A 27419-nucleotide genomic window follows, 5' to 3' on the forward strand; every position below is an offset into this window, starting at 1 on the left:
TTGTACTTACCTACCTTATAGAGGTGTTGCAAGAATAAATACAGGAAAAGTGGTGAGCCACTTAGATACTGGTAAAGAGGCCATAAAAATACTTTGGAAAGCTTCCAGATGTGGCTATATCAAGCTTTATTACTAGTAGCATCTACTAAGAGTTTGGCTACTTGGTCAGTATGGCCCTACAAATTAAAGGAGTGTGGGTTGGTCTGTTAGAGCTTTAGTTAGTACTAGAGTCCTTGGTTGCCTATTTTGTATTTGGACCAACAGACTACTTGGGGGGTGGAAAATCTGAACAGATTTTATTGAGCTTTTTCTTTCCGTAAAAGAGAGATGCGGCAAACAGGCTTACCTTTATATACCAATTGAGATTTCTAAACTCCTTTAAGTAAATTGAGCCACAAAAGATAGCAGATTGGGACTGCTTATGTTCTATTGATTTGTAATAGGCCTCTGATTTTGTTACCTCTTCTAAACCCACCCAAAGCAATGTATTTATCACAGTGAATTCTTGCTTTGCATCTTTTTAGCTCTTTAGTACAATCAAAATTTTTTCCTAATTCTGAAGACAAAAACCCAGAGGATCCTCTGTCTGAAGTCAAAGATCCTTTACCTGAAAAACTTAGAAATTCAGTGGTAAGTAGGCTTGCTTTTTGTAAAACTCAACCCAGACATAAACTGAATCCTGGCCAATAGAGTATGTACTAGTTTGGTGTTGTTAGTTGGAATTTGTTAGCACTATATACTCTGCAGTCCAGGGCTTGGACTTCCAGAGAGTGAGGCATTCAAGTCCCATTGACTTTCACTTGACTTCAAGAATTTTAGGTATATGTATTTAACACAGTGAAAAATAACTCCTTAAGGATTGAGTTAATGCTAATGGGTATTTGAGTCAAAATTTTACATTCAGAGGACCAATTGCATCTACCTTTAGAATGCATTTCCACTTTGAATATAAAATGCTGAGTTCGTTGCCTCATTGACTATCAGTATTGAAACAACACTGCATCTTTATCTATACATCCCATTAAAAATGCACAGCCATGAGGAAAAAGTATTACCTTTGTCTTGACAATATAAGCTATCAAAAAAGAGATACAATTAGGAAGGCCAGAACTCCCAAAATGATAGAGCAGTGAAGGATAACTGATGGTGTTCTGTAACTCATGTTCACAATTTAATATGTACCTAAATAAACCTAGTAATACCTGGTGTGTGTATAAAGGCTCAAATGAAAAAGAGTGATAGTGGCCAAAAGATGTTAACTCAGTATTTTTGGATAAACAAGAGCTTTGGGCAATCCAGCCCACACACAGAAACTAAAAACTAAGGAAAGCTGGTGGGTTTTTTTTAAATGAAGAATGAGTTGCTTCTAGTAACACTGGAGACTTGCTTTATTGACTTAATTTTATCATCACATTCTTTGGATACCTAGAGTAAATCCACTGTAAATGCTTGTGAAAATAACAGTATCCAGTTGTTATCCTGTCTCACATAAACAAGCAGTAAGTGAGAAACTTAAGAAGCTTAGTCTATTTAATTTATCCAAGAGAAGATTAATCGTGTTCTGAAAGTACCTGCATGGGGAAAAGATTTACTGCTAGATAGTATAGGGCTCTTTAATCTAGCAGACAAAGACGTAACAAAATCCAATGGTTGCAAACTGAAGTTAGACAAATTCAGGAAAAAAAATAATTTATGTGTGGGCATTATTTTTTTTTTTAATAGCGAGTAATTAACCATTGGAAAAATTTACCTAAGAATGTGATGGATTATTTCATTTGAAGTCTTTAAAACATGATCACATGTCTTTCTAAGAGATGCTCTAGCACAGCAAGAAGTTATTGGCTAGATGCAGGAATTACTGGGTGAAAATCTTTGGCCTGTGTTATGCAGGAGGACAGACTAGATGTTTCCTTCTAGCCTTAAAAGTTGTTAATTCGCTTACCTACATTGAGGCAATAGGCTCAAATTTGGAAGGGAAGAATATCCAGAATGAAAGTGTTTTGTCCATTAACTTCTCACGTATGGCAGTGATTAGATGTTTTAAATTAAATCATTTGGACACATGCCCTTGATCAAGACCAGCTAAGTAAGGGTTATCTTCCATGCACTGGTGCTTGTTGCAGTTCTCTCTTGGGAGTTGGGAAATAAAAATGGTGGGATTTTTGAAAGCACTTATCTAACTGCTGCTGCTGTCAAAGTTAGAGAGGAAAGTTCAGTTGACTTCAGTGGAAGCAGATTTAGGCCAGCGCTGAAATCTTTTGACAGTAGCACCCCATATTCCTTTAAGAGGTAAGTGGAGGTGACCCTAGGTCTGGAAGAAGAGTACCAAAATTTATGTCCTCTAAGCTGTTTTCTTTTTATTCCATAGAATGAACGGTTACAATCTGACCTGATAGTGTGCCTCGTCATTGGTGTACTCTATTTTGCAATTCATGTCAGTACAGTATTCACAGTTTTGCAGGTAAGTTATTGCATTATGCCTCACAATTTATAAAATACCTGTACTTTCTCTTTTCTTGTAGATGCCTTTTTGCTAATGCTACTATTTAATACTCTTTTATGGTTGTACCCAATGGCCCCATTTGGGCTTGGGGCATGACTTACACAAGGTGCTGTTCAGACATACAGTGTGACTAATACCTGCCGTGAAGACCTTTTTAAATCTCAATTTTTTTGTCTCCCCAATGTTCCTCTCCCTTTTCTTCCCCTCCTCCCCACTTCTACTTCTCTAAGTGCTCCACTCTTTTCGATAAAGTGCCCTTCTTTCACTCTGCCCACCCACAGAAATACCTACAAGCTCATTCTAGAGAAGGGAGAGAGTAAATTGACAAAAAGGTTCAAAAGGGTTTCACCTGTTGTGGCTCCTAGACAGTGTCCATCTCCCATGGGATGGAAGTGGGGGGTAGAGGGATGGTTCTTCGCAGGGTATCAGTGGGGGCAGGAGACCTTTCCTTACAGTTGCATTCTAAGTTTCCACCTATCAGCCTAGCTATCATTAGCATATGCTTCGGAATACACTTAAATATTTTCAGCTTGACATGTGACTTAGGCCACATTGTGCAACAGGATTTGTGTGGGTGAAGGAGTCTGTCTAAGCAGATCCAGTGGCGGAATTTGCTGTTTACACACCAGAGTGGCTGCCTAAGTAGCTGGAGAAACCTTCTGAAACTGTCTAGTTTGATTACAGTATTGAAAGCAAATATAACTTTCACTCTGAGCAAAAGATCAAATTGCTAGGGCAAATATGACGGGCCAAGTTGCTACACAGATGACATGTGCTGGATTTTGGCTACCTGGAAGAACTAGAATGTCTAATTTGTTTGTCTAGCATCACTGTTCCAAATAATGCGAAGAAAAGAAATGGCATAAATTCTGGAAGGATTCCAGTATTCTATTGCTCTCTCTAATTACAAAAATGGAGAGGCTATTCTTAAGCATTTGTCAATTTATTTTTAAATCTAAACATTTTCAGATGGAGGGTCCTTCTAGTTGAGTAGAGATGACCACATCCACACTAGTTTTTGCTAAAGCAGACCTCTCTTCCAGGGAAAGCCCAAACTCCACCCATCCCTGATGAATGTGGCTTCCATCCCCAACTAAGAAAGTTGGTTATCTGCTGTTGAGTTAACTAAATAGTTTATTACACTCAGGTTTATTTTAAATGACCAAAGACATCAGAAATTTGAAAATGAGCTTCTAGACAGACCCCTATGAAAAGTTTTAACTTTGTGAATTCACTGCCGTCTTGCTACCCATGAAAATATGATTCATAACCGCAATTTAGCTCTCGCAGTAGGCACTGCTGTAATGTAAAATGCATACCCATGTCTCTAAATATCAGAGGGGTAGCCATGTTAGTCTGTATCCATAAAAACAATGAGGAGTCCGGTGGCACCTTAAAGACTAACAGATTTGTTTGGGCATAAGCTTTCATGGGCTTATGAAAGTTTATGCCCAAATAAATCTGTTAGTCTTTCAGGTGGCACTGGACTTCTCATTGTTTTCATGTCTGTACAGATACTGTGTTACTGTAAAATTCTTAAACAGCAGTGCGCTCACATACCTGGAGGTGATGTGTTATTGCAGTATGTAAAGGGTATACTTCAGTAAGAGGGTGCTGTTCAACTCTTCTTCAAGAGAAATCTTAAAAATATCATCCAGAATGAGGATCGGTCTCTTCTGCACTTGGACCTCCTTTTTATCTAGCAGAAATTCTCCTTCAAGGATAATAGTTTTGCCATTTTAGAGAAGAAATGCAGAAGAATCAGAAACAACTGTCTATGAAAGAAGATCAGAAGTACTATAGAAGAAAAGGTAGCAACCCAGTCTTCAGGGAAGATCAAAAGTAGAATAATCTGTCTCTCTTAGAAGTGTTATCTTCTGAGACAACCCTTGTTGTTTTACATTCGTACAGTTAACATTCTTTCTCATATTAAAAGGGGAATTGCAGTCCAGATGTGCTTTTAGGCTGATTTATAAAGGTTATAGAAAACATCAAGTTGTTAACTGATTTGCTTCTTGTTTATAAGACTGAGAACCTATCTTTTATTCAACTCTGCTTTTTCTTTAGCCTGTCCTTAGCTATATTTTGTATGCGTTGGTGGGCTCAGTAGGATTTTTAACCCATTATGTGCTGCCTCAACTCCGAAAGCAGCTTCCTTGGCACTGTTTCTCTCACTCATTGCTGAAAACCAAGGAGTATTATCAATTTGAAGTCCGAAGTAAGTATCAATAATTTTTTTTGAATTTGCTCTATTGGTTGAGCAGTTTATATTAACCATTACTTTACTTTAACTTTTTGCTTTATAACTTGTCATTGCTTAAATGTTTCAGGGTCTCTGATTGACAGTGTTAATTCTTTCCTAGCTCAGCATGCCTTGTTTGATCCTGTGGCATTTTATGTATCTTTAGTAAGTAGTAATGATGGCGTCACATTAACAATGCTATTGTTATGATGAATGCAATTGCATTGAGTCCTTGTTATTGGGGTCTTACAAGTGTCAAAAACTCCATGTGCTGAAACTTCTCTTGCAACATTTTGGCAAACATATTTTTTCAGTGACTTTTTTTCAACATTTAGGAGGGTTTAAATTGTTTTTATTTTAGATGTTTCAGACCCACTTGTATACTTTCAGCTTGCTATCTTGGTCCGTATTAAAGACTAATGCTTTTGGCATGTTTCTAGAAATTTAATTGGGAAATAACAGCCAAACATCTGAAAATAGACTATAGTACAGTGCGTTATATTTGTTTAAAAGGGTACTAAGTGTGAAACTGCACATATATACATGCTTAAACATACATTTATCTGCACTATACATCTAACAAATGCACCTCCATTTTATTTCTTTTATTAATGAAACTTTTTATGAAACTTGTTTTGTAAGGAACTGCCATTTTTAAAAGGTAGCAAATTATACCCCAGTTAACCCAAAAAAACCTTGCAAAAAGTGTTAAAATGAGTTTATATTTACATACAGTAGTATCCTTCATGTGAGGATCTCAAAAGCCTTTATAAAGGTGAAAATTATTACCCCCACTTATAAGTGGGAAAACAGACAAAACCTAAGGCCCCATTCTTGCAAGCCAGTCTGTGTGGTTGGACCCCCGACAGCTTGTATGCATCCCCCTTGGCTTTAGTGGAGCCTTACTGCACGTGCTGTGGAGTGTATTTGCATAAGCATTTGTCCCTGTTGATCAGTGCCTAAATATTTTAAACAAGATTACATGGCAAGCCAGTGGAAAAATCTATATAGAACCTGAGTTTCCTGACTCCTAGTTCCTGCTCCAATTGCTGAATTGGGCTAGTGAAAATACATCAGAGAACAGTCCAATTCTGCATTCAGATCTTGCGTTCACAGGCAGCCAGGCTTAGAGGTAAAAAACAATTTTTACTGAAGTTTATTAGTTCACACATCTCAGTGTTAACCTGAACCAAACCTAGCATTGCATGCAAGAAGCAGCAAATTGTACTATCACCTGTATGAGTCATTTAATGGCAAATAAGAACAGCAAGGTCAATAACATTCTAGTAGCTCTGTAAATAGGAATTAGTAGATAGCTGAGTAGTAAAGAAGATGAAATAAATTTATAGCAAACAAGTATCTTGTTTCTTTACATAGTTCTAGAAGGGCTGTCAGATTTGTATCTAAAACTTCATCTCACACCAGAATGCATTTGTGGTCTTCTGATTAACCTGCACTTCAGCCAGGTACATTGCTGTCTCAGCACCAGTACCCATAGCTGCAGTTTTAAATTCCATTATTTCAGTGATTACATGTTCAAATAAATACAGTCAGTCTCTTGATTTGATATCAGATTTTTTTGATGGAAAAAAACCTACCTAAATACAATGTTATGGCTGAGAATTAACATGCACACAAACTGAGAAACACTTTTGTTGCCAGCAGGAATTATAATTAGGCTGCAGTGCTCACATGTTTGTAATATTGTCTCACATACTAATGTTCATATTTTTTTCTACATGTATATGCAAAATTAAAGCTATACATCAATATGAAATTTTACAGATCGTAATGTACCCTGGCTTGGCCCCTTGCACAGCAGAGAGAATTCACCTGAGGTAGGGCGGGCAGGCAGTAGTCTGCCCTCCCTAAGGGTTCTGCTTTGGGAGAGGAGCAACTTTAATTTCTGTTGGAGGCTCCAAAGAAGCCTTGCTACCAAAGGCTGCAGTGGAAATGTGTTTGAATCAGTAGGTCTCAGCTATCCTCACTCATTTCCTGGCTAGTGCCTCCCACTTTTCTGACTGTTGTGAACCCCTGTGGACTTCTCTGGTGATGGGGAGGTCGTGGCCACCTTGTAGCTCTGCAGCCTCTTCCCAGCGGATTTGATATCACTGAGGGAGGGGCATAATTGAAAACTGACATAATCCAGAGCTGATTCCAGGCCTCTGTGTGTGCTGTCCTATAACCTTGATTTTTTTTCCCCATAGCTCTGTGTGTGTGTGTGTGTGTGTGTGTGTGTTGCTGTCAATAATAACAATGTTGTATTTTTTTTTTTGCAGTTAATATAAAAGATCAAAAGAGGCTATTAGTTGTCAGTTTATAATTGCAGGATAATTAAATTCTTCTAGACTGTAGGAACATATGTCTGAAGCATTTTAATTCAAATATGGGTGGAAAAACATTTTAAAATCAAAATGAAATGTAATTTGATCAGTAGCTATGGTAACAGCTTCCATCCCTTCAGAAAAGTAACTCATGTTTGCTGATATGCAGAAACTGTAACATTTACCAAAATCCAAAACTATGGGCAACTTTATACAGATACGGTAGTGCAAGCTTCTCTCCGATGACATTCAGCCATGACTTGGAAGGATTGCTTTTATGGATGAGAAGGTAGTTCAGTCTGAGAATCCTTATTAGTCTTTGGCTTCTCTGCTGAAACTGGCAGGGAGAGAGCAGTTATTCACATATTGCCTCACTACTAAAGATTACCAAATCTTTGTGTGTGCCACCTGACAGTTGCCAGAGGGCCAGTACTTTTGGTGTCAGATGACCTAGACTGGTTTAGAACCACTGATCTGGAGCTGAAATGAACTGCATCCTATTACAAATCTCCTGAGCTATTTAGGCCCCTAGTATAATCTGTGATATCCTCTTTTGCTGTCCTGTTAGATGCTGCCCATGTAATGTGGTTTGAGAAACTTCATGTGTGGCTCCTCTTTGTGGAGAAGAATGTTATCTACCCACTGATAGTCCTCAATGAGCTCAGCAGCAGTGCCAAGAACATTGCTAGTCCAAAGAAACTGGACACAGAGTAAGTAGAAAAGATTGTCAGTAACTTGAGTGTACCCAATATGGTGGAAGAAAATGGCAAAGGGCGTCATAATTGACAGCTGCAGTGGAAGTATAGTTAATACGAGTTGCAATTAAAGCAAAGTAGTAATAACTAGTTTCTAGTGTCAGTACCTGGCAAGCGTATATGTCTGGATCACCATATGGCTTGTACTGAATGAATATGTAAACTTTTAAAATGCAGAAATCATAAAATTGAGTTTTCTGATTTGTTAAAAAGGACCCCTCAGCTCATGTCAAATGCTATGCAGATTTCAAGCCACAGAATTTTCTGGAAATGTATCAAATTGCAGATACCGGAGATAGAATAGTTCTGTTACCATCCAGCTTATCCATGCCAATGCAGAAATAATCCCTCTGGTATTTTGTCCATTTAAATCTTAAAAAAAACCCAAGCCATGATGTCATAGTTACTAGGCTAAATGCACCTCTCACTTCTCCTTTAGTTGTCATGTGGCGCCGTTTGGAACCACAGAGGAGTTCTGCTGTCAGACTGGCCTTTACTGCACTCGGTTGGCACTGTGATTATTCCAGCAGGTCTGACTGTGGCTCTGGTCCCTCAGAGAGATATATCAAAGGTTAATACAGTGACCAAATGGCCTCCTTAAAGCAAGATGATATTTATTTAGAACAACAGCCTTTTAGAGAAAACAGATCTTAAAACAACAAAACTGATTGTATGCATATCTAGCCTTTCCCTAAGGCTTTGGGGATCTGGGAAGACTTAACTTCTTTAAATTCCCTCTGCAGAATCTCTCCAGGTCAGCCAGTTGCCTCCTTAGTTTTGTAGGAATCAAATAACACTTGAAATGTTTGTAGCTCTTTAATTGAGTAACTCCCAGTTCTTGCAGAAAATGGTTTGCAACTCACTGGAGTCTGGATCCTTGAAGCTAACAGCTTTTCTCATTGTCTTTCAAGTGTTTTCTGGGGAGCTCTTGTCTGGGAAGCCATTGTCTCATCTTCATACACAAACCTCATTGAATTTGAGCATTATAGGTGTATGATATTCCATCACCCCAATATAGGTTAGTCCAGTATCATACAGCAAATTCTAATGACCAGTGCACAATAAACGTTCCTTCCTTGACCCTGTCACAGTGTTCATAAAATTATTGCCTCTCAGTATTCATGACATCATTACATATCAGCTCCACATCTGTCACACGTGGGTTTTTTGCTAGATCTCTTAGGAAGACTATCCCACAGACTGTGCTAATATTGTTATTGTAGAATGTTGATTGAATTCAGAATAATGAAGGAGAGACTATAGTCATAACCTAAAGAAACATTAACATGTCTATTAAGCATTGAATGTGAAGAAATTGCAATTGCTTAACAGCAGGTAAGCAGTAGACTGCAGATGAGTAACTTTTCTTTCTGTGCTCCTTTTGTAGGATTGGCGCTTTAATGATCACCATAGCTGGTTTGAAGTTGTTGCGTTCCTCTTTCAGCAACCCAACCTGCCAGTATGTCACTGTTGTTTTCACAGTGCTCTTCTTTACATTTGACTACAAAAGTTTTTCTGAGACCATGCTGCTTGACCTCTTCTTCATGTCCATACTCTTCAGCAAGGTAACTTTACACAAAATTACACACCCTGAAACTGAGTATTTCAGATCATCATATTTGAGAATCCAAGGAATGAAAATCCTACTGGTGGTTATGTAATCTCCCAGGTCATCCATGCTATGAATAAATGACCATATACTATTGGATAGCTGGGAATCTCTGCTTCCCAGTATTAATGTTTTGGCCTTGGCATGTGTTAAGGTATCTGTTCTTTTAAAGTCCCAGCACTTCCTTGGAGCAGAGAAGATGTGAATTATGTGATTTAGTATGGCTAGATGCACTTCGGCAGACCAGTTCAAGTGCTTACAAGACCAGTAGTTTTCCAAAGCACTGATAGTGAACCAATGAGATTGATGGGGGAAACTGTGTTTTAGCCCAATATTTGGTTCTAGTTTTATGACTAAAACTGTTTACTTTTTTCCCAAAATTATGTTCTACTGTAGTTTGAGACTCGTTTAATGTTTATCTGTTTTACTGTAGTGATTGTTCAATATCTATATAAAGGAGTGTTTTTAACAAATTAATACAAAATTATATTGGTAAGTGTATATCTTACTGCAAGTCAAAATTATATGCATTTTCCGTTGAGAAGTTCATATGTAAAACACTCTGATTTTAGTTAAGTCACAAAATGATTTATATATTTTATCTTCTCCCCTTTTCTCTCTAGCTTTGGGAACTCTTTTATAAATTGAGATTTGTGTATACTTATATCGCTCCTTGGCAGATCACCTGGGGATCTGCTTTCCATGCTTTTGCCCAGCCCTTTGCTGTGCCGCGTATCCTTTGAAGATTCCAACTTGTTGTTAATTACATCTATTTATACTTTGACTCTTACTGTATTATTCTTAATTAATTAAACCTAGAGAATACGTTATCCTGCCTAATGAATGTGATTGACAACTATATGCACTTGCCGTCTGGATATACTAGTAAAACTAGAACAGTTCCATCACAGAAAAGACCTAGACTAGGTTATTCCATTGGAAAAATTGTAGGACTGACCAACATTTCCCTTTTTTCAACAATTATCTCCAGTCTGTAGTTCATAGTTTCAAGCGTCTTATCCGCAGATAGAGACTTGCACTTCGTTGACTGTCCTGGGTCAGGTGTTGATTCTCATTTAATACAGAAGTTCCAGAATAAGAGTTGCCATGTGCAATTCTAGTCTTGTTTTTCCTGTTTGCCAAAAAAAAAAAAAAAATGGTGCCCCTTATTGCGGAATAATTTTTTCCTTTATATAATACATGAGGGACTTGGGAGAACTTGCTTTGTTCTTACTTGGTGCCAACATCGGTGCCTCACTTTCCCCTCTCTAAGATGGGGATAATGATACTTACTTTCCTTTTTGTAAAGCGTTTTGAGATCTGATGATTTAAAGTGCTACATAAGAGCTTGGTGACATTGCAAAAGAACCACACGGTAGTCTTGGCTTCCTTAACCCTGTCACCCCACAGATTCTGCAATGTTGTTTGTCCAAGCGGCTGTGTCAGCTTTCTTCTCCACCCCACTGAACCCCTTTCTGGGAAGTGCAATATTCATCACTTCATATGTCAGACCTGTCAAATTCTGGGAAAGAGACTACAAGTGGGTGAAGTTAAGCCATTAAGAAGCTATCTCAGCTCTGTTTAATAGAGAAAGCTGTGACTGAATGTGGTCTTTTTGTTTTGCTGTATTTCTAGGTGCTATGATTTTTTTTTTTAGAGAGAACTTGTTCATGGCTTTTAATACTTTCATACAAGTATATTATTTTTCTGAAACATCATAGCAGCTGTTTCAACACTGACAGTGCTTACACTTCATTCCTGTCATATAGCTTTTATTTACACTACACTGAATAATTTAAGCTCCAAAATGACAGAAATTTTAAGGGAAAATTGAGTCTGAAAAGTGACTGTATACAAAGGGCATTTGAGGGTTCCTTATTTGTATTAGTAACTCCACTTCACATTTGCTCATTTTACAGGTAAAACTTTTTTTTCCTAACTCCCAAAGCCAAAAACTCATCCTCATATCTTAGTCGATGTCAGTTCTTGGCTTATGCACCACCACCAATATAAAAGATTCTTCAGGTAAGATAGTACCTTCAATTAAACCTTCCCTTAGACTGAAACAGTGGGGTTGTGCAGGTATCATTGCGGTAAGAATCTTTTATTGTTGATGTTACCTGAGCCAGAAAAAACCCAGGAACGGCAGGATGAGCTTGTAGTACTAGCATTTAAGGGGAAAATCATTTCACATGTAAAATGAGCAAGTTTCATGTCGAGTCACTGGCAATAAATATCAATGAAACCCACTTGTCAGAGTTGAATACTTTCAAGACCTTGCTTTTAAAACCTGGTGTACAAATTTGGGTTTCTCCTTCAGCCAACATAATGGCAGTTTTTGGGTGAGGAGAACTAAAATGGAGCAGCACTTATGCTTCTTAACTACTAGTGCCACGCTGAAAAGTCAACTTTGAGCGCAGCCAAGTGTTAGCTTTGCTACTTCTATTGACTTCAATGCAAGTAACATAGCTAAAACTTCATGCAGAACTTAGAAACTATCTACCTTAATTGGCTTTTTGTGGGCAAAGGTGAGAGCTTCGGTGTATTAGATTCTAACACTACTACGGCTAAAAGGCATTGTTATGTACGGGCAGGATTCTAAGTTGAATGTAAAGAAGAATTGCAGGCAAAGCTTTCAAAGCTATTCTAAAAAAATCTTTTCTTTGGTACAGCATCATTTACAACTCCGTTCTCTGTATTCTCCTGTCGTACGAAAAACTCTTAAATATGTTTTTGTTTTAATTTTGTTGTCTTCAGCACAAAGCGTGTGGACCATTCAAACACAAGACTCGCTTCCCAGCTTGATAGAAATCCAGGTAATACTCCTGCTTTTTGGTTGAAATGGTACACAGTGGAGGTGTGAGTCTGTCATGTACAGATATTACTAACATGAAAGGGACACACATCAACTTCCATTCTGTGTCTGGGAACTCCTTATGACAGAAATAAAAATTTGTTTGTATATCAAGGTGAGGTTCACCTCCTACACTGAATGTTATATGACTGTAGTACACGTAGCTCAGCTTATAATTGGGTTTCTTTTAAAGTATTTGACTTGTGTGCATTTATATACACAGCACCTGTGAAGAACACTTCCCGCCATTGGTGAGTGGGTGGAGGTTGGGGAAAGGACGCCCCCCGCACTCACCGATGGCAGGAAGAGTAGTGCCGCGGCTGGGAGCTGGCAGAGTGGAGCAGGCTGGGGCCGGGCTGCTCCGCTTCCGCTGCTGCCGGTGAGTGCAGCGGGGGATCCCTTTCGCCAAGCCCCCTCCTCCGAGCGACACGGCACGGGCCGGGGTGAGGGAAGTGGAGCGGATTGCTCCCAGCCCCCTGCTAATCACCTGAGCCACTCTGTGCCTACGGGGCCCCCAAAAGTGCCCCCCCACAGCTCCTGCCTCCCAGACCCGGGGGGGGAGGGGAGGCCTGCTTTACCACGTTGTATGTGAACCCGTGTTCTATCAGGTCAGGTTATATCGGGGTAGAGGTGTACCATATACTCTGCCTTGTTTTTCTTCTTTCTATGCCTACCTACTTCTCCCCTTCCTGTTGCAGTACCCGCACAGCTGTTTTGTTTTCTGTGGGGTTTCTGAGTGCTATGAACAAGGGCAGTTTGGGAATGGAGCACTGCTTAAAGGGTGTCTAGGTACCAGGGCGGTTGCATCCTAAAGTAGTGCTGCTGATAGCTGCTTGATTCCTTTGTGCCTACGTTCTTAAGCATAAAACACTGCATGGAGTGAGGCATATGGGAGTAGTGTGAGTGAAACGGAAGGAGTGGCTTGGAGATCACAAACAAAAAACCAAAACTGATTAACCTATCAATCCATTCAGAATGAATTTCAGTTAGTTGAATAGTTGCCTCCATAAAAAGAGATTGAGATCTTTGAAATAACATTACATTCACTCCTATATTTTCTTGATGGCAAAGTACAAGTTTTAATTGATAGAAGCTTGGGTTTTTCCTGTAGGTTCAGATGATAACAACCTGAATTCAATCTTCTATGAGCATTTAACCCGTTCCCTTCAGCACAGCCTGTGTGGAGACCTGTTGCTGGGGCGGTGGGGGAACTACAGTACTGGGGACTGCTTCATCCTAGCTTCTGACTACCTCAATGCACTAGTACACCTTATAGAGATAGGAAATGGTCTGGTTACCTTCCAGCTGAGGGGGCTTGAATTCAGAGGTAAGAGTTCTGTGCTTTGATTACCCATTTGATTGACTTGCCAAATTGACTCTTTTTTGAAAAGTTTAACTTATTTACAGTTTGGTTCTCTAAACCAGTGGCTTTGAACTTGGGCTTCAGGGTCTCTGGTTTTCTCTCACTTACATAAGAGGGGACACAGAATTCTATAACAGAGCTAATATAGGTTTCTCATTACATTTTAATGTATTACAGGTACAATGATTGACACTTACTCTCTTTTCCTATACCTGAGTTGCATGTTTGAATATAGAGTGGTAAATTAAAACTAAGCAATTTTAATTTTTTTCATTAAATAGTTAAGCTAGAAACAGTAGTTTAATTTACCTGCTATTAACAGAAACATAACTTGTGATGTATTCTCTCAAACTTTTTAAAATATCAATTATCTTCAAATTAGTCATCTAAATTCTTACTTTTCTTAACATCCCCTAAGGCACTTACTGTCAGCAACGAGAAGTAGAGGCCATCACTGAGGGGGTAGAGGAAGATGAAGGGTTTTGTTGTTGTGAACCTGGCCACATCCCACATATGCTTTCATTCAATACTACCTTTGGCCAACGCTGGCTGGCATGGGAAGTGCTTGTGACAAAGTATGTTCTGGAAGGCTACAGCATCACAGACAACAGTGCCGCTTCTATGCTTCAAGTCTTTGATCTTCGGAAAATTCTCACCACTTATTATGTGAAGGTATGGCTCTGCACCTAGCAATCGCGGCTGTGGGAGAATTCAGCTGTCCTTTAACATAATGTTATTTTGGGGAATTGGAAGCATGAACTGTTAACACTTTGTGTATATATAGTGTCTTTCAAGTGGAGGATTACACAATGCGATATAAGCTATGAATACACGAATCTCTCATTCACCAAAGGAGAACAGCTGGTTTGAGGGTATGTCTACACGTTGAGCTGGGGGTGTGATTTATAGCTAGGGTCCTACCAATTCACAGCCATGAAAAATGTGTCAGAGGGGAGACCAGCGTTTCTTAAACTTGGGGTCCTGACCCAAAAGGGAGTTGCTGGGGGGTTACAGGTTATTTTAGGAGGGTCCCGGTATTACCACAGTTACTTCTGCACTGCCTTCAGAGCTGGGCAGCTGGAGAATGGCAACTGTTGGCCGGGCACCCAGTTCTGAAGGCAACACCCTGCCAGCAGCAGCGCAGAAGTAAGGGTAGCAATACCATACTATGCCACCCTTACTTCTGCACGGCTGCCTTCAGAGCTGGGCAGCCAGAGAGTGGCAGCTGCTGACTGAGGGCCCAGCTCTGCAGGCAGCTGCGCAGAAGTAAGGGTGGCAATACCATACCCTGCTATCCTTACTTCTGTGCTGCTGCTGATGATGACGGCTCTGCCTTCAGAGCTGGGATCCTGGCCAGCAGCCGCCGCTTTCCAGTTGCCCAGCTCTGAAGGCAGCGCTGCCGCCAGCAGCAGCACAGAAATAAGGGTAGCAGTACTGCAAGTCCCCCTACAATTATAGAATCATAGAAGATTAGGGTTGGAAGAGACCTCAGGAGGTCTAGTCCAACCCCGTGCTCAAAGCAGGACCAACTAAACTTTCAAAATAACGTTTTAACCTCCCCCCACCACCACCACCAACTCCTCTTTGCGTCAGGACCCCTACAATTACAACACTGTAACATTTCAGATTTTAATAGCTGAAATCATGAAATTTATGATTTTAAAAATCCTCTGACCATGAAATTAACCAAAATGGACCGTGAATTTGGTAGGGCCCTATTTATAGTGCAAGGAGCTAGTGTGAGTATGTCTCCTCGAGCTGAGAATCACGCATCCAGCTCCAAATGTAGACATGCCTTGTGGTAAATGTAACATCTATTTTCACATTTGGACAGCCATGTAACACAATCTAGGACAGAGAATGACTCCTGTATCCAACTGAAACATCAGTGGAAGCTTAGGGTACAGAAGGTAATTACCCAAATATGAATTTGGCCAGGACAGAGCCAAAGAAGGAAGAAAGTCCCGTCCCCCCACCACTACATAATATCCAAACCCCAAAACTCCTCCTTGCTGTTCGATTGATAGCTTTGAACAATCATTTTCTTTGTTTTAGATCTGGGTCAGTGCACCTTTTGTTAAGGTTATTTGCAGTAAGAGTGCAGGAAAATGTTGTTAAAAATATTTCTGTAATTAGTTATTGCAAATCCAAAACTAAAATGGGCCTTTTTGAACCTGGGGGAATGTATGGAGCCTGCCATGCTCTCATTGCTTGCAAAGGATGCAAGTAAATACTGTTTTGTGTTAATGATAGGAAATTACACTTGTGATCTCTTCAATCCCAAAACTCTCTATTAAGTATGTACAGGCACCATCTTTGAAATTCAGCTACCTCTGGGATGGAGGAGTGGGGGCAGAAGGCCACTGTCATGCACATCACTGCATAACAGTGGTAGAGGGAAAATATTGGCCAAAGACTCCGTGGAAAATGTCTCTTTCTGCAGAAAGATGATAGTTGCCAGATCTTCACTGGTCACCCTGAGCCAACAGGCCTCGATCTCTTCAAAAGATTGATATGCAGACTGTCTCAAATACGATCATAACCTTTCATACTTCTGAGGGGTAAATAAATCTGGCCTTGAAACACTTGTCAGACTTATGGTTCACATTTAGAAGGCTCTTTGCTGCCAGAAGAGCTTGAAGTTTGTTTTTTCTTAACTAAAAACATTAAATTCAGTCCTTTTTAAAAAACATACTAAACAAACAGGCCTGTCACAAATCCCGCACTAATTAAACCTGTGCACTTTCAAACAGTGTGGGGTGCTATTTCCATCCTCGTGTGTAACAGAGAAATACACAATTTAATACAACAAATTAGATTTAAATTATTTCCTGGATATGTAGTATAGGTCATAATATTTTCAACTTGTACCATTTCAGGGCATTATCTATTATGTCACAACCTCCCCCAAGCTGGAGGAATGGTTAGCTAATGAGACAATGCAGGAAGGATTACAGCCATGTGCAGACTGCAACTATGTTGATGTGGACCCTACATTTAATCCAAATATTGATGAGGATTATGACCACCATCTAGCAGGGGTCTCCAGAGAGAGTTTCTGTATGACTTACCTCAACTGGATAGAGTACTGCTGCTCCCGAAGAGAAAAGGTAAGCATGACTGAGTGACCAGAACTATTAAACTTTTCTAGGAAAGTCTCTTACATATGTTCTTTGGTAGCATTGGATTTAACTGTCTATTGAAACTTATATTTCAAATTGATTTGTAGGAAAGTGTTACATTGGGTTTGGGTTGATGAGTTAATGCTTTGAGCTTGATCTCTTGAGACCAAAGTTCAAATTAGTCTTAGATTGCAAGTAGTGTATTATGTAGTTGGAAGTGCACTCGGGAAAGGAAGAGGCGACCAAATCACACAATATAATTTGGCTTGATTGGGCCTCTGTTTAGGCAGAGAAGAATGATCTTAGAATAGCCATGGTTCCATAATGTTCAAAACAACCCTAACTGCAAAATAATTTCCTCTATAGTACGTAAAATCAACTGCTCAAAGCATTGCTAGGTACCTCATGGTCAAATTTGAAGCTCTTCTCTGGACCACTTCATCCAGATGAGCACTTCATCTCCTAGCCTCTTTGTCATCTCTCCAAACCTCCCGCACCCTTTTAAGGAAGTTTATACAAAAGTGTGTCTAGAGAATTACACTGGCATCTGGCTGCTTATTTAAATTCTCAAATGTGTGGTTTGACCATGGATAGATGTGGTCTTTCAGGGAGTGGGTAAAAGCATCTCCTGATCCTTTTCGATTTAGTGATGTACCTGGGTCTTTAGAGTTGGGGAGCTCCACTGGAGGTAAGTGACTAAAAGGAGGCCTCTTCTAGGAAGTATAATATTTGAAACCTTTTTTAGATGTGGAGAATGGCCATCAAAGAAAACTGTCTGCCTGTATTACATGATCATCACTTGGCAATTATTTTGTGCGGGTGGTGGAAAGCAGATATAATAACTTGGATACACGACATTTTACTGCCAAGAGAATTATCTTTATAATGAAGTGCTACATCAGTAATGTTGCTTTACAAAGCATCACACAAATGGCTTTTTGCTCTGGGTGTTTTGATGAGTGGAAGCAGTCTACATACTTCTGAAGTAAACTCACAAATATATATTAACTTTTAAGTGAGAGATGTATGCCTGGTCCATTAATATGCCTGTTACATCTCTGTTCATCAAGACTAGTCTTTTTATGAATCAAACCTAGAATTCCAGAACAGAGTATGCATGCAGGATAGTATGTACATTCATTCAGCTTGCAACTAATTCAAATGGCAAATGTAGTGCTTTTTTGTACAAATCTCATTAGTAAGGCAGCGTTTACAAAGCACTGTCAGAACCCCTAATTTGAATTCAGGTGCTTCTGAGTGCCAACCCACTTTTATTTAACATAAGTGCCACTGGAAGTTGATTTCTGGTAGCTTTCTGTATTTGCCTTTTTGTCACTCCTCCTATCAGCATACACTTTGCTATAGTATGAATCTCTCCCTATCTTCTCAACATGACTCTTTATTTTTTTATGTATTTATTACTACCAGCCGCTGGATGCAGATAAAGACTCCTCCTTGGTGACTCTTTGTTACGGACTGTGTGTTCTGGGGCGGAGAGCTTTGGGGACTGCTTCCCATCATATGTCTAGGTAATACTACGCTCTTCTTTTCAAGGATTTTGGAGGAGGGGATCCTGCGAACATCTAGGTTTGGGGTAATGGCTAACTCTTCATACAAAAGCAGTGTTCTTCATGGACCCCCAAAATGAACAGATACTCTAGGCCACCCTCCTTCAAAATATTGTGGATGATCCAGTGAAGATGTGCCAAGATTCAGCAAATGAAGGATGCGGAAGACTTGTAGCCGAACATCTCACTTCCTTAACTAATGGAAGTTGAGAGTGGTGAAGTGGAGGGCCTTCATGCCTTTCTTGTCTATGATACCTGCTGAAAAATGAGCAAGATTAATCAAGTTTTGAAATTGAACTTCATTCCTTGCTCAAAGCATGAAGCCTATATATAAAAGTTCATGGAGGACTATTAGCCAAGAGGATGAGGGATGCAATGCCATGCTCTGGGTGTCCCTAAGCCTTTGACTGCCAGGTGCTGAGACTGGATGACAGAGAATGGCTCACTCAATAATTGCCCTGTTCCGTTCATTCCCTCTGAAGCATCTGGCATTGGCCGCTGTCAGGAGACCACATACTGGGCCAGATGGACCATTGGTCTGACCCAGTGTGGCCATTCTTATGTTCATATGTGTACAGAGGAATATCACAACTGTACCTGTCTCTACAGTTCAGTGTTACATTATGTAAATCAATATTTCTACTGATGTAAGGAAGGGATGCTGTATATGGAGGTTTTTAAATATGTTAATGTTTTGGGGTTACTTTCCATCCCAAACAGTAATTTGGAATCTTTCCTGTATGGGCTGCATGCCCTGTTTAAGGGCGACTTCCGTATCTCTTCAGTCCGAGATGAATGGATCTTTGCTGACATGGAATTGCTGAGGAAAGTGGTGGTTCCCGGAATACGCATGTCACTGAAGCTACATCAGGTAATAAGGTTAACGGGGGATGTATGTTTTTTGGCTATGTCCATGCTGATTGATTAAATTGTGATATATGGAGCAGTTTTCCACACAGCTTGCCTGGCCAGCATAGCAAGCTTTAAATCCTGTTTAAGATAAGTGTGTTGGGTAGAGCTAGCTAAGTCTATAATATGTTTTTAAAGACAGTGTTTTAAATGTTTATAGGGCTAATCAAACTGAGGTGAAACCATGTTCAGTTAAGACAGTATAATCTCTGCCTCGTCAAACTCATTGGCTTGCCTGACTGGCCCTGTTCCCTTTTTGGGAATTCATTCATTCAATCATTCTTCCTTCCCCTCTCTGTGTTTTGAATAGCTCTAAGGACATGAAATCCTCGCTTGTTAAGTGCCCCATGTCAGGCACAGACATTCTACTGACAATATTACCTATTAGATTGGTATCCACACTGCCCTTCTGCCCTATGTCCATTCTCCTACCCACGGCTGTATCCTTTCTTACTTCGTTTTCTTCTCTCTCAAAGAGAAAATCTGGCGTGGAGATTACCTGGACATCTCCCAACCATCTCCCCCGAATTCCTAGTTTAAAGCTCTCTTGATCAATTGTGCCATCTGCCATCCTAGAAGTCTGTTTCCCTCCTTACTCAGGTGAAGTCCATCCTGAGAGAACAGTCCTCTGTCCATGAATGCTTTCCAGTGGCCATACATCCCAAAGCCCTCCTTATAGCACCACTGCTTGAGCATCTGTTGAGCATCATAATCTTGTGTCACTTTTGTTGCCCTTCTCTAGGAAAGGTAGAATCCCACTGAAGATCACCTGAGCCTTGATTTCCTTAAGCGTCTTCCCCAGCCTGGCATAGTCTCCCTTGATATGTTCCAGCAAGAATCTGGCCGTATCATTTGTTCCCACATGAAGGATAATCAATGGATTCTTTCCCACTCCCGTTAGGATCCTCTTCAGCCTCAGGTCCACATCCCGTATCTTAGCACCTGGCAGACAGCACACCCTTCTGTTCTCTGGATCAGCTGTTGTTACAGGCCTGTCTATTCTTCTCAGTAATGAATTCCCAATCACGTAGACCTGCCTTTTCCTGTGATGGTGTGATTCTCCAGTCTATCCCCTGTTTCATCTGGCTGCAAGTCCTCTTGATTCCTATTGTCCCTTGCAATCCTCTGCAACCCATACCGTATCCTCCTGGAGCTCATATTTGGTGGTGTTATCTCCATTGACTCTCGCCCTCTTCCTAAAGGACTATCTGCTCTTCTCTTCTTCCTTGCCCTCTCACCTTCAGTGGCCACCTGCTGTGCCCCTTCTTCATTTTCCGCAAAACTGTTCCTGAGCTCTGTTTCTCCTTCACTGCCAGTCTTTTCCTCTGCCTGGTTCTCTTAGTCACATGAGAATCCTCACCCAGCAGTATCCCCTCAGAGTTCTTCGGTCCTGTTTCCATCTGCAAGTCTGATCTTTTCCCTTCAGCCTCCTCATGTCTTTGCTGCATCATCCGCTCGAACCCCCTTCTAAACTCAACCAGAGTCTCCTCCTGCATCTCCAATCCTCGGATCTTCTCTTCCATCAGCCCTATCAGGCGGCACTTCATGCAGATGAAATTATTTTCAGGTACCCCCTCCAGGATCATATACATGCCACAGCTTCTACATCCAGTCATCTTCATTGTGTCTTCCACTACTTGGGTCACTACCACTGCTACCTCTGTGTCTGTCATAGCCGTCTCACCTAAGTCCTGTTAGTCTGGGAAACACAAACCAAACCAAAACACCACAGCAAAACAAACCCCCAACGAGCACCAAAACACCACACATTCCCTTCACTAGCCTGTCTGTTCCTTTACCTGGCTCTTAATCTTCCCCCGCAAACTCACCTTACAAATTCCCACTCAAACTCCCGTTTACAGTTCTGTTTGCTGGCTCCTGTGCTGCTGCAGCTGTCTTGCATGCTTGCATCACTGCAATGTCCAAAAGTCACCAAAAACTATCATGCAATGGCATAGCAATAATTGAGTTAGCTTGTTCCATTAGATCATGGAATTGTCTTAATTTAGCAGTGTATATAAAATGAGAAACGGTAGGTGTAAATGCAGAAAAGAACTTCAGTAGAGTAATATAAAGTAATATAAATGACAAAGCCCTGGCTGGGATGATTTAGTTGAGGATTGGTCCTGCTCTGGGTAGGGGGTTGGACTAGATGACCTTCAGAGGTCCCTTCCAACTCCATATTCTATGGTTCTGTGGTGAAAGTGGCAGGATTATAATTTACGAATCCTGAAATATTCTCAAGATATTACATAGGCCACTACAAAGTATGCACCTGAATATGGAGAAATGAGTGAATATACACAAATATGCATACAAATATAAATGTTTTTAAACACAACCCTTTGAACTAATACATAGTACAGATAACTGGTGACTTTTCATTTGCATTGTGGTAATGCTCTGAAGTATCTCCACTCAGGATTGGGGCCTCATTGTGCTAGGCACTAAAACAAGCAAACAAAAAAAAAGAAAAACCTAAACATGGTCTTCGCCCTTTGGAATTTAAATCTGTACTTTTGTATCAGAAAGAGCCATAACTTAATACTGAATGAGGCCTGTAAATATGTGGCTAGCAATAGTATGATGTTTTGAATGCATGATGAAGTATACAGGATGTTTTGTCTGAAACTCGATTTCTTTTTAGTGTGTGACTGCGGGTCGGTGTTGAACACACATTCATGTGTTTGTTTTTCTTACTGTAAATGAGACCAACCGTTGAAAAGAAGCCTCTCACTGAATATTCAGTATTTTACTTCTTTGGCTTTAAACTTCAAGGCTTCTGAGCTCTGGAGTAGTTTACTAGAACCAAAACCTCTCCGTAGGCAATGTGACTAGATACACAATAAAATCAGCATAAAAATTATAATAACTAACTGTTACCAGTACTAGATAAATCCTTCGCACCCCCAAACTTAAAGAAACATTTGATGTGATGGATATTGAACTCATCTAAACAATGGTGGGAATCTGTTTTTGATTATTGTAATTTTGTTCAATGCATTATTTATAGTTTCTGAGGTCTGAAATCTCTACTTTTTTTTACTCCTTTAGCATCTATGACACTGAGCCATTCTCAAATAATGCTTTTATTTTTGAGTTCAGGATCACTTCACTTCCCCAGATGAATACGATGACCCTACTGTCCTCTATGAAGCCATTGTGTCCCATGAGCAAAACCTGGTTATAGCACATGAAGGGGACCCTGCCTGGAGGAGCGCTGTCCTTTCCAACTCTCCCTCCCTGCTTGCCCTCCGCCATGTGATGGATGATGGCACCAATGAATATAAAATCATCATGCTGAACAAGCGTTATCTCAGTTTCAGAGTAATCAAGGTGTGTGTTCATTGTATATGCACATTGAATGGACATATGATGTGCTGCTTCATGCTGTTTTAGAATTTAGGTTAATCATTACAGAAAACTACTACTTCAGCCCCACCCGTTACCTTTCTCAGTAAGCGGTCACTGCTTGGGCTGTCCTAGAGTACTTAATTGGTTATCAAGATAGTGCTTTCCATGAACATTAAATATTGACAGAAAAATAAGTGTAATGTCATCTCTAAAAATACCTAGTGACAATATCAGCAAAACACAATTTCAGCAGTCCTTTATGTTAGTTTCATTGGACCTAATTGTTTATCTTCTTATTGCCCTTTTCTCCAGTATGTGTATGAGGTCTGGAAAGTGTCTAATACCTTGTAAAGTCAGCATAATATTCCTATTGTATAAACATGGCCCCGTGAAAGCATATCCATATTGTGACTTGTACTATTGGTGGCAATTTTGAATTTATCTACATTTAGATGACAGTGATAAATGTAGCCTTACTCTGACTATAGCTTTACTTCCGCCCCTTCGGTATTTACACAGCTGCCCCCTCTTCTGAACAAAGCTTAAGCTTTCCTTCCAGGTCTCTCCATAACTTTGGATTTCAGATATATTTCCTGCTGCTCCCCTTTGTCCACTCAAGTGTCATTCTTGATATGAAGCAGATAAAAGGTCCATTCATTTTCTATGTATCCCCCTCCCCCACCCCAAAGGTATGTGAGAGAATCCTAAATTAACATATGCCAAACTGCCACTCTCTTCAAAAACTAGAATCCAGCTCCTATTAGAGGGCCCACCTGCCATTCCATATTTGTGCATGTTATTCTGTACTGTTTGCAGCTTGTGCCTATATACTGAGTCCTTTGAAGCAGGGAGCGTGAATGCTTGATGGTTGGTTGTATAGTGCTGTGTACACTTTATATGCTCTATCCACAATAACGTAATTCTTCTTTGAGTGCTTGCTCATGTCCATTCCAATGTAGGTGTGTGCTTGCCATGAGCATCGCCACGAGAAAGATTTTTACCTCAGTGGTATCCGTCGGCTCTGCTGCTCCCTGGAGTCACTCTCTCATAGCTTTGGTATAAAGGACCCTGCTGACCACCCAATTGCTTCTTACAGCCTGCAACAGTTGCTGGAACTTTGGCTCATTCTTGCTGTTGCAAGTACTCCTTAGTGAACTTTTCTCTACTCTTATTGTATATAGTTGATTGTATTTACTAGTTAAGTTTCAGTTATTAAGTTAGTTAGTTAGGAACCCTGTTAGTGGGGTTAACTGGCCCACTCCCAGAACCAGGGCATGCCTCAGTCTCCAGGTTTCAAGCCTTGTGAATCTTGTCACAAGTCTATGCCTGTGAGTGACCCCCCAGACACTTGGGGCAGCTGGAATGGAGAAGCTCAGCTGTGTAGGGATTTTAAGCCTGCACCAAGAAAAATAGAGACGCTAGACTCCACTCTATCCTCATGGAGGCAGCACTCTGACCTCCATTGGAGCAAGGCCACTTGGACTCGGCACCGAGTACGTTGGCCTCAGTAAGAAGCACCCTGGTTTCACTTTGGGACACCCGGTGCCATTCTCCAGATCCAGCACCAAGGTGAGATGCTCCGACCATGCCTAAGGAACCTCAGCACCATCAGTCATCCCCGGTGCCAAACAAGGATGTGAATGCGAGAGAGCCCAGGCACCGTTCACTGTCACTGATGCCTAGGAAGAAGCAAAGGAAGACCAACAGAGGCTGATCACCTACACTGAGGTCAGTGGGACACAGAGACGCTGCTAAGGTGTGACCCACATCGGGCTGTCCTCGGGCTTGCTGCAGAAGGTCCAACAAACTTTGCAGGACCTGCCATTTGAAGATACGTCAATCTTTTCAGAGTGGAAAGACTCCAAACTTCAGTTTTTAAGAGTCAAGGGCCACGTCCTTGGGCCTTCATACTGTGGCCCCAGTGAGGAAGCGCTATAGCCACAGCAAACGACTTGCATCTTCCTCCCGCCTGCTTGGCAGGACTATAGCAACAGGAAGAGCAGGGGCTACAGCAGGAAAGCTCCCCCACAGCCTTCATCTGTAGCTGCACTCCCAGACGCTTCGTGGGGTCAAAGCAGGCTTTTTGATGGGACGCTCAAGGACGATGTACCAGGAAGAGTTTATGGATCCAAATTCCTCAGATTTTGTGGACTGGTTATCCCACTTCAATAGGGTGCTATGCATGATCGCAGTGGGATACATCCTTCAGTTTTTTTGTTCCCCTCCTTGCCACCTACCCTTCCCATCCCTCTTCAGGGACCCTTCTCACAAATAACTTCTAACCCAAGAGGTGCAATCGCTCTTAAGAGTGGGATCAGAGCTAAGGGATTGAGGGTTCTACTCCTGATATTTCCTAATCCCAAAAGCCAGTGGCAGTCTCAGACCTATTCTGGATCTGTGAAACCTTAACAAATTCATAAAGAAGCTGAAATTCCACATAGTCTCCTTGTCCTCCATCATTCCCTCCTTGGATTCAGGGGACTGGTACACTATCCTTGACTTAAAGGACGCATATTTCCACATTGCCATCTTTCAGGGACACAGAAGGTTCCTTAAATTTGTCATGAACTACCAATTTACGGCACTCCCATTCTGTCACTTGGCAGTCCCTCAGATATTCACGAAGTGCATGTCAGTTGTTGCAGCCTTCTTGAGGAGATAAGGGGTTCAGGTTTATCCATACCTCAACGATTGGCTGATGAAAAGTCGATCCAGACTCCAGGTAAAGACAGATGTGAGACTAATACAGTCGACCTTCCAGAACTTAGGTCTGCTCATAAATGCACAGAAATCCACCTTCTTCCTGGTCCAGAGGATAGAATTCTTCAGGGCAGTTCTGGACTTGGTACAGGCCAGAGCTTCTCTCCCAGAAGCACGCTTCCAAGCAATAAAGAAACCTACAGAAAGCCTCAAGAATCACCCTGTCATCATGGCAAAAAATTGCTTACAGCTCCTGGTCCACATCACGTCTTGCACCTATGTGGCTCATCACAAGAGACTTCAGCCCATACCTCTCCAAGCATGGCTGGTGTCAGTATACTCGCCAAACCTAAATCATGTAGACTCAGTCACTACAGTTTCCCCATTGGTGATTACTTCCCACGATTGGTGGCTAGACCTGCTAACAGTGTGCGCAGGAATACCTTTCTCAAGACCCCCAATTGTCAGTCTCTCATCAGACTTTGGCAATGGGGTGGTGACCTCACTTGGACTTCCTCAGGACTCAGGGCCTCTGGTCTCCAGAAGAGTTTTTGTTGCACATCAATGTCAGAGCGCACAGGGCAATTCGCCTGACCTTCCAGGCATTCCAAACCCATGTAGCAGGCAGGTGCATGTCAGTCTGTACAGGCAACACAACAGCCATGTTCTATATCAACAGACAGGGCGGAGCACGCTCTTCTCACCTGTGCCAAGAGGCACTTTGCTTATGGGAATTTTGTATAGCCCACTTAATTCACCTCAAGGAAACCTATTGCCAGGTTCTCAGAACCAACTTACCGATCACCTCAGCAGGGTTTTCTCCAACCACTACACGTGGTCCATCCACCTAGAGATCCTACAAGTCATCTTCCGGAAGTGGGGAACTCCCCAAATAGATCCATTTGCAACGAGGTGCAACAGGAAGTGTCTCCAGTTCTGCCCTTTCCTGGGCCACAGTCCAGGATCTCTGACAGATGTCTTCCTCTTGCCCTGGATGGGACATCTGTTCTATGCATTCTCATCCATTCCTCTCATACACAAGGGCTTGCTGAGGATCAGGTGGGACAGAGCAGGAGTCATCCTGATAGCCCTGGCCTGGCCACGCCAGCACTGGTTCATGACACTCTTGAACCTATCAGTAGAAACGCAAATCTGACTACCGCAGGTTCCAGACCTAATATCCCAGGACCCCTGCGTCCCCCAAACCTCAAGGCTTTTCATCTTATGGCCTGGAAGCTCATGCTCCGGACTGGTTCGAGAAGCTCTTTTAGGGAGTAGAAAACCGTCCGCTAGAACTATGTACCTGGCAAACTGGAAAAGGTTCTTGATCTGGTGAGTGCAGAAAGGTGTCTTGCCCATGCAATCATCAGTGCCATTCATTCTGGACTGCTTGCTACACCTGAAGGAGCAGGTGCTGTTGGTTTAATCGATTAGTGTCCACCTGACTGCAATTTTGGCTTTTCGTCTGTGGGTGAATGGCTGGTCCATCTTTGCAAACTCAATCTGCAGTAGGTTTCTCAAGGGACTTGACAGGTTGTACCCCTTGGAATCTCAACCTGGTGTTCTCAAGGATCATGGGTTCCCCATTCGAGCCATTGGCAATGTGTTCTCTGCTCTATTTGTCCTGGAAGGTGGCTTTCTTGGTGGCCATTACTTCGGCCAGAAGGGTATCCAAGATTAGGGCCCTTACTTCAGAACCTCCATACACAGTATTCTTCAAGGACAAGGTCGAGTTATGGCCTCACCCAGCCTTTATCCCAGAGATGGTTTCATAATTCCATAGTAATCAAGACCTATTCTTTCTGGTCTTCTGTCTGAAACGGCATGCCAACAAACCAGTAGCAGAGGCTTCACTAACTAGATGTCAGACGCACGCTGGCCTTCTACACAGAAAGAACTAAATCCATTTTGAAAAATGACTCAATTTTTTGTGGCTGTTACAGACAGGATGAAGGGTCTTTCAGTCTCAGCCCAGAGAATTTCATAGTGGATCATGTCCTGTAGCTGCAAATGCTATGATACGATGAAAGTCCCTGCTCTGTCCCCAAGGGCACAAACATCTTCAGTTGCATTTGTGGCACAGGTCCCTGTCTAGGATATCTGTAGAGCAGCAATG

At 41.4% G+C, this 27419-nt stretch overlaps 1 protein-coding gene across 3 annotated transcripts in view; it reads left to right on the forward strand.

Annotated features, from left to right (window-relative positions):
* The window catches only part of PCNX1 (pecanex 1), a 122619-nt gene that overhangs the window by 78868 nt on the left and 16332 nt on the right, over nucleotides 1-27419 (forward strand). For all 3 annotated transcript variants that reach the window (XM_073348508.1, XM_073348507.1, XM_073348509.1), the window contains 14 exons: nucleotides 525-630; nucleotides 2369-2461; nucleotides 4571-4721; nucleotides 7638-7779; nucleotides 9212-9389; nucleotides 10057-10165; nucleotides 10844-10973; nucleotides 12191-12249; nucleotides 13399-13614; nucleotides 14069-14322; nucleotides 16530-16760; nucleotides 18201-18301; nucleotides 19061-19211; nucleotides 22355-22585. In XM_073348508.1, the coding sequence (XP_073204609.1) occupies nucleotides 525-630; nucleotides 2369-2461; nucleotides 4571-4721; nucleotides 7638-7779; nucleotides 9212-9389; nucleotides 10057-10165; nucleotides 10844-10973; nucleotides 12191-12249; nucleotides 13399-13614; nucleotides 14069-14322; nucleotides 16530-16760; nucleotides 18201-18301; nucleotides 19061-19211; nucleotides 22355-22585 (2152 nt within the window). The remainder of the gene's footprint in view (nucleotides 1-524; nucleotides 631-2368; nucleotides 2462-4570; nucleotides 4722-7637; nucleotides 7780-9211; nucleotides 9390-10056; nucleotides 10166-10843; nucleotides 10974-12190; nucleotides 12250-13398; nucleotides 13615-14068; nucleotides 14323-16529; nucleotides 16761-18200; nucleotides 18302-19060; nucleotides 19212-22354; nucleotides 22586-27419) is intronic.

The sequence above is a fragment of the Lepidochelys kempii genome, chromosome 6, assembly GCF_965140265.1.
Source record: "Lepidochelys kempii isolate rLepKem1 chromosome 6, rLepKem1.hap2, whole genome shotgun sequence".
Taxonomy (NCBI): domain Eukaryota; kingdom Metazoa; phylum Chordata; order Testudines; family Cheloniidae; genus Lepidochelys; species Lepidochelys kempii.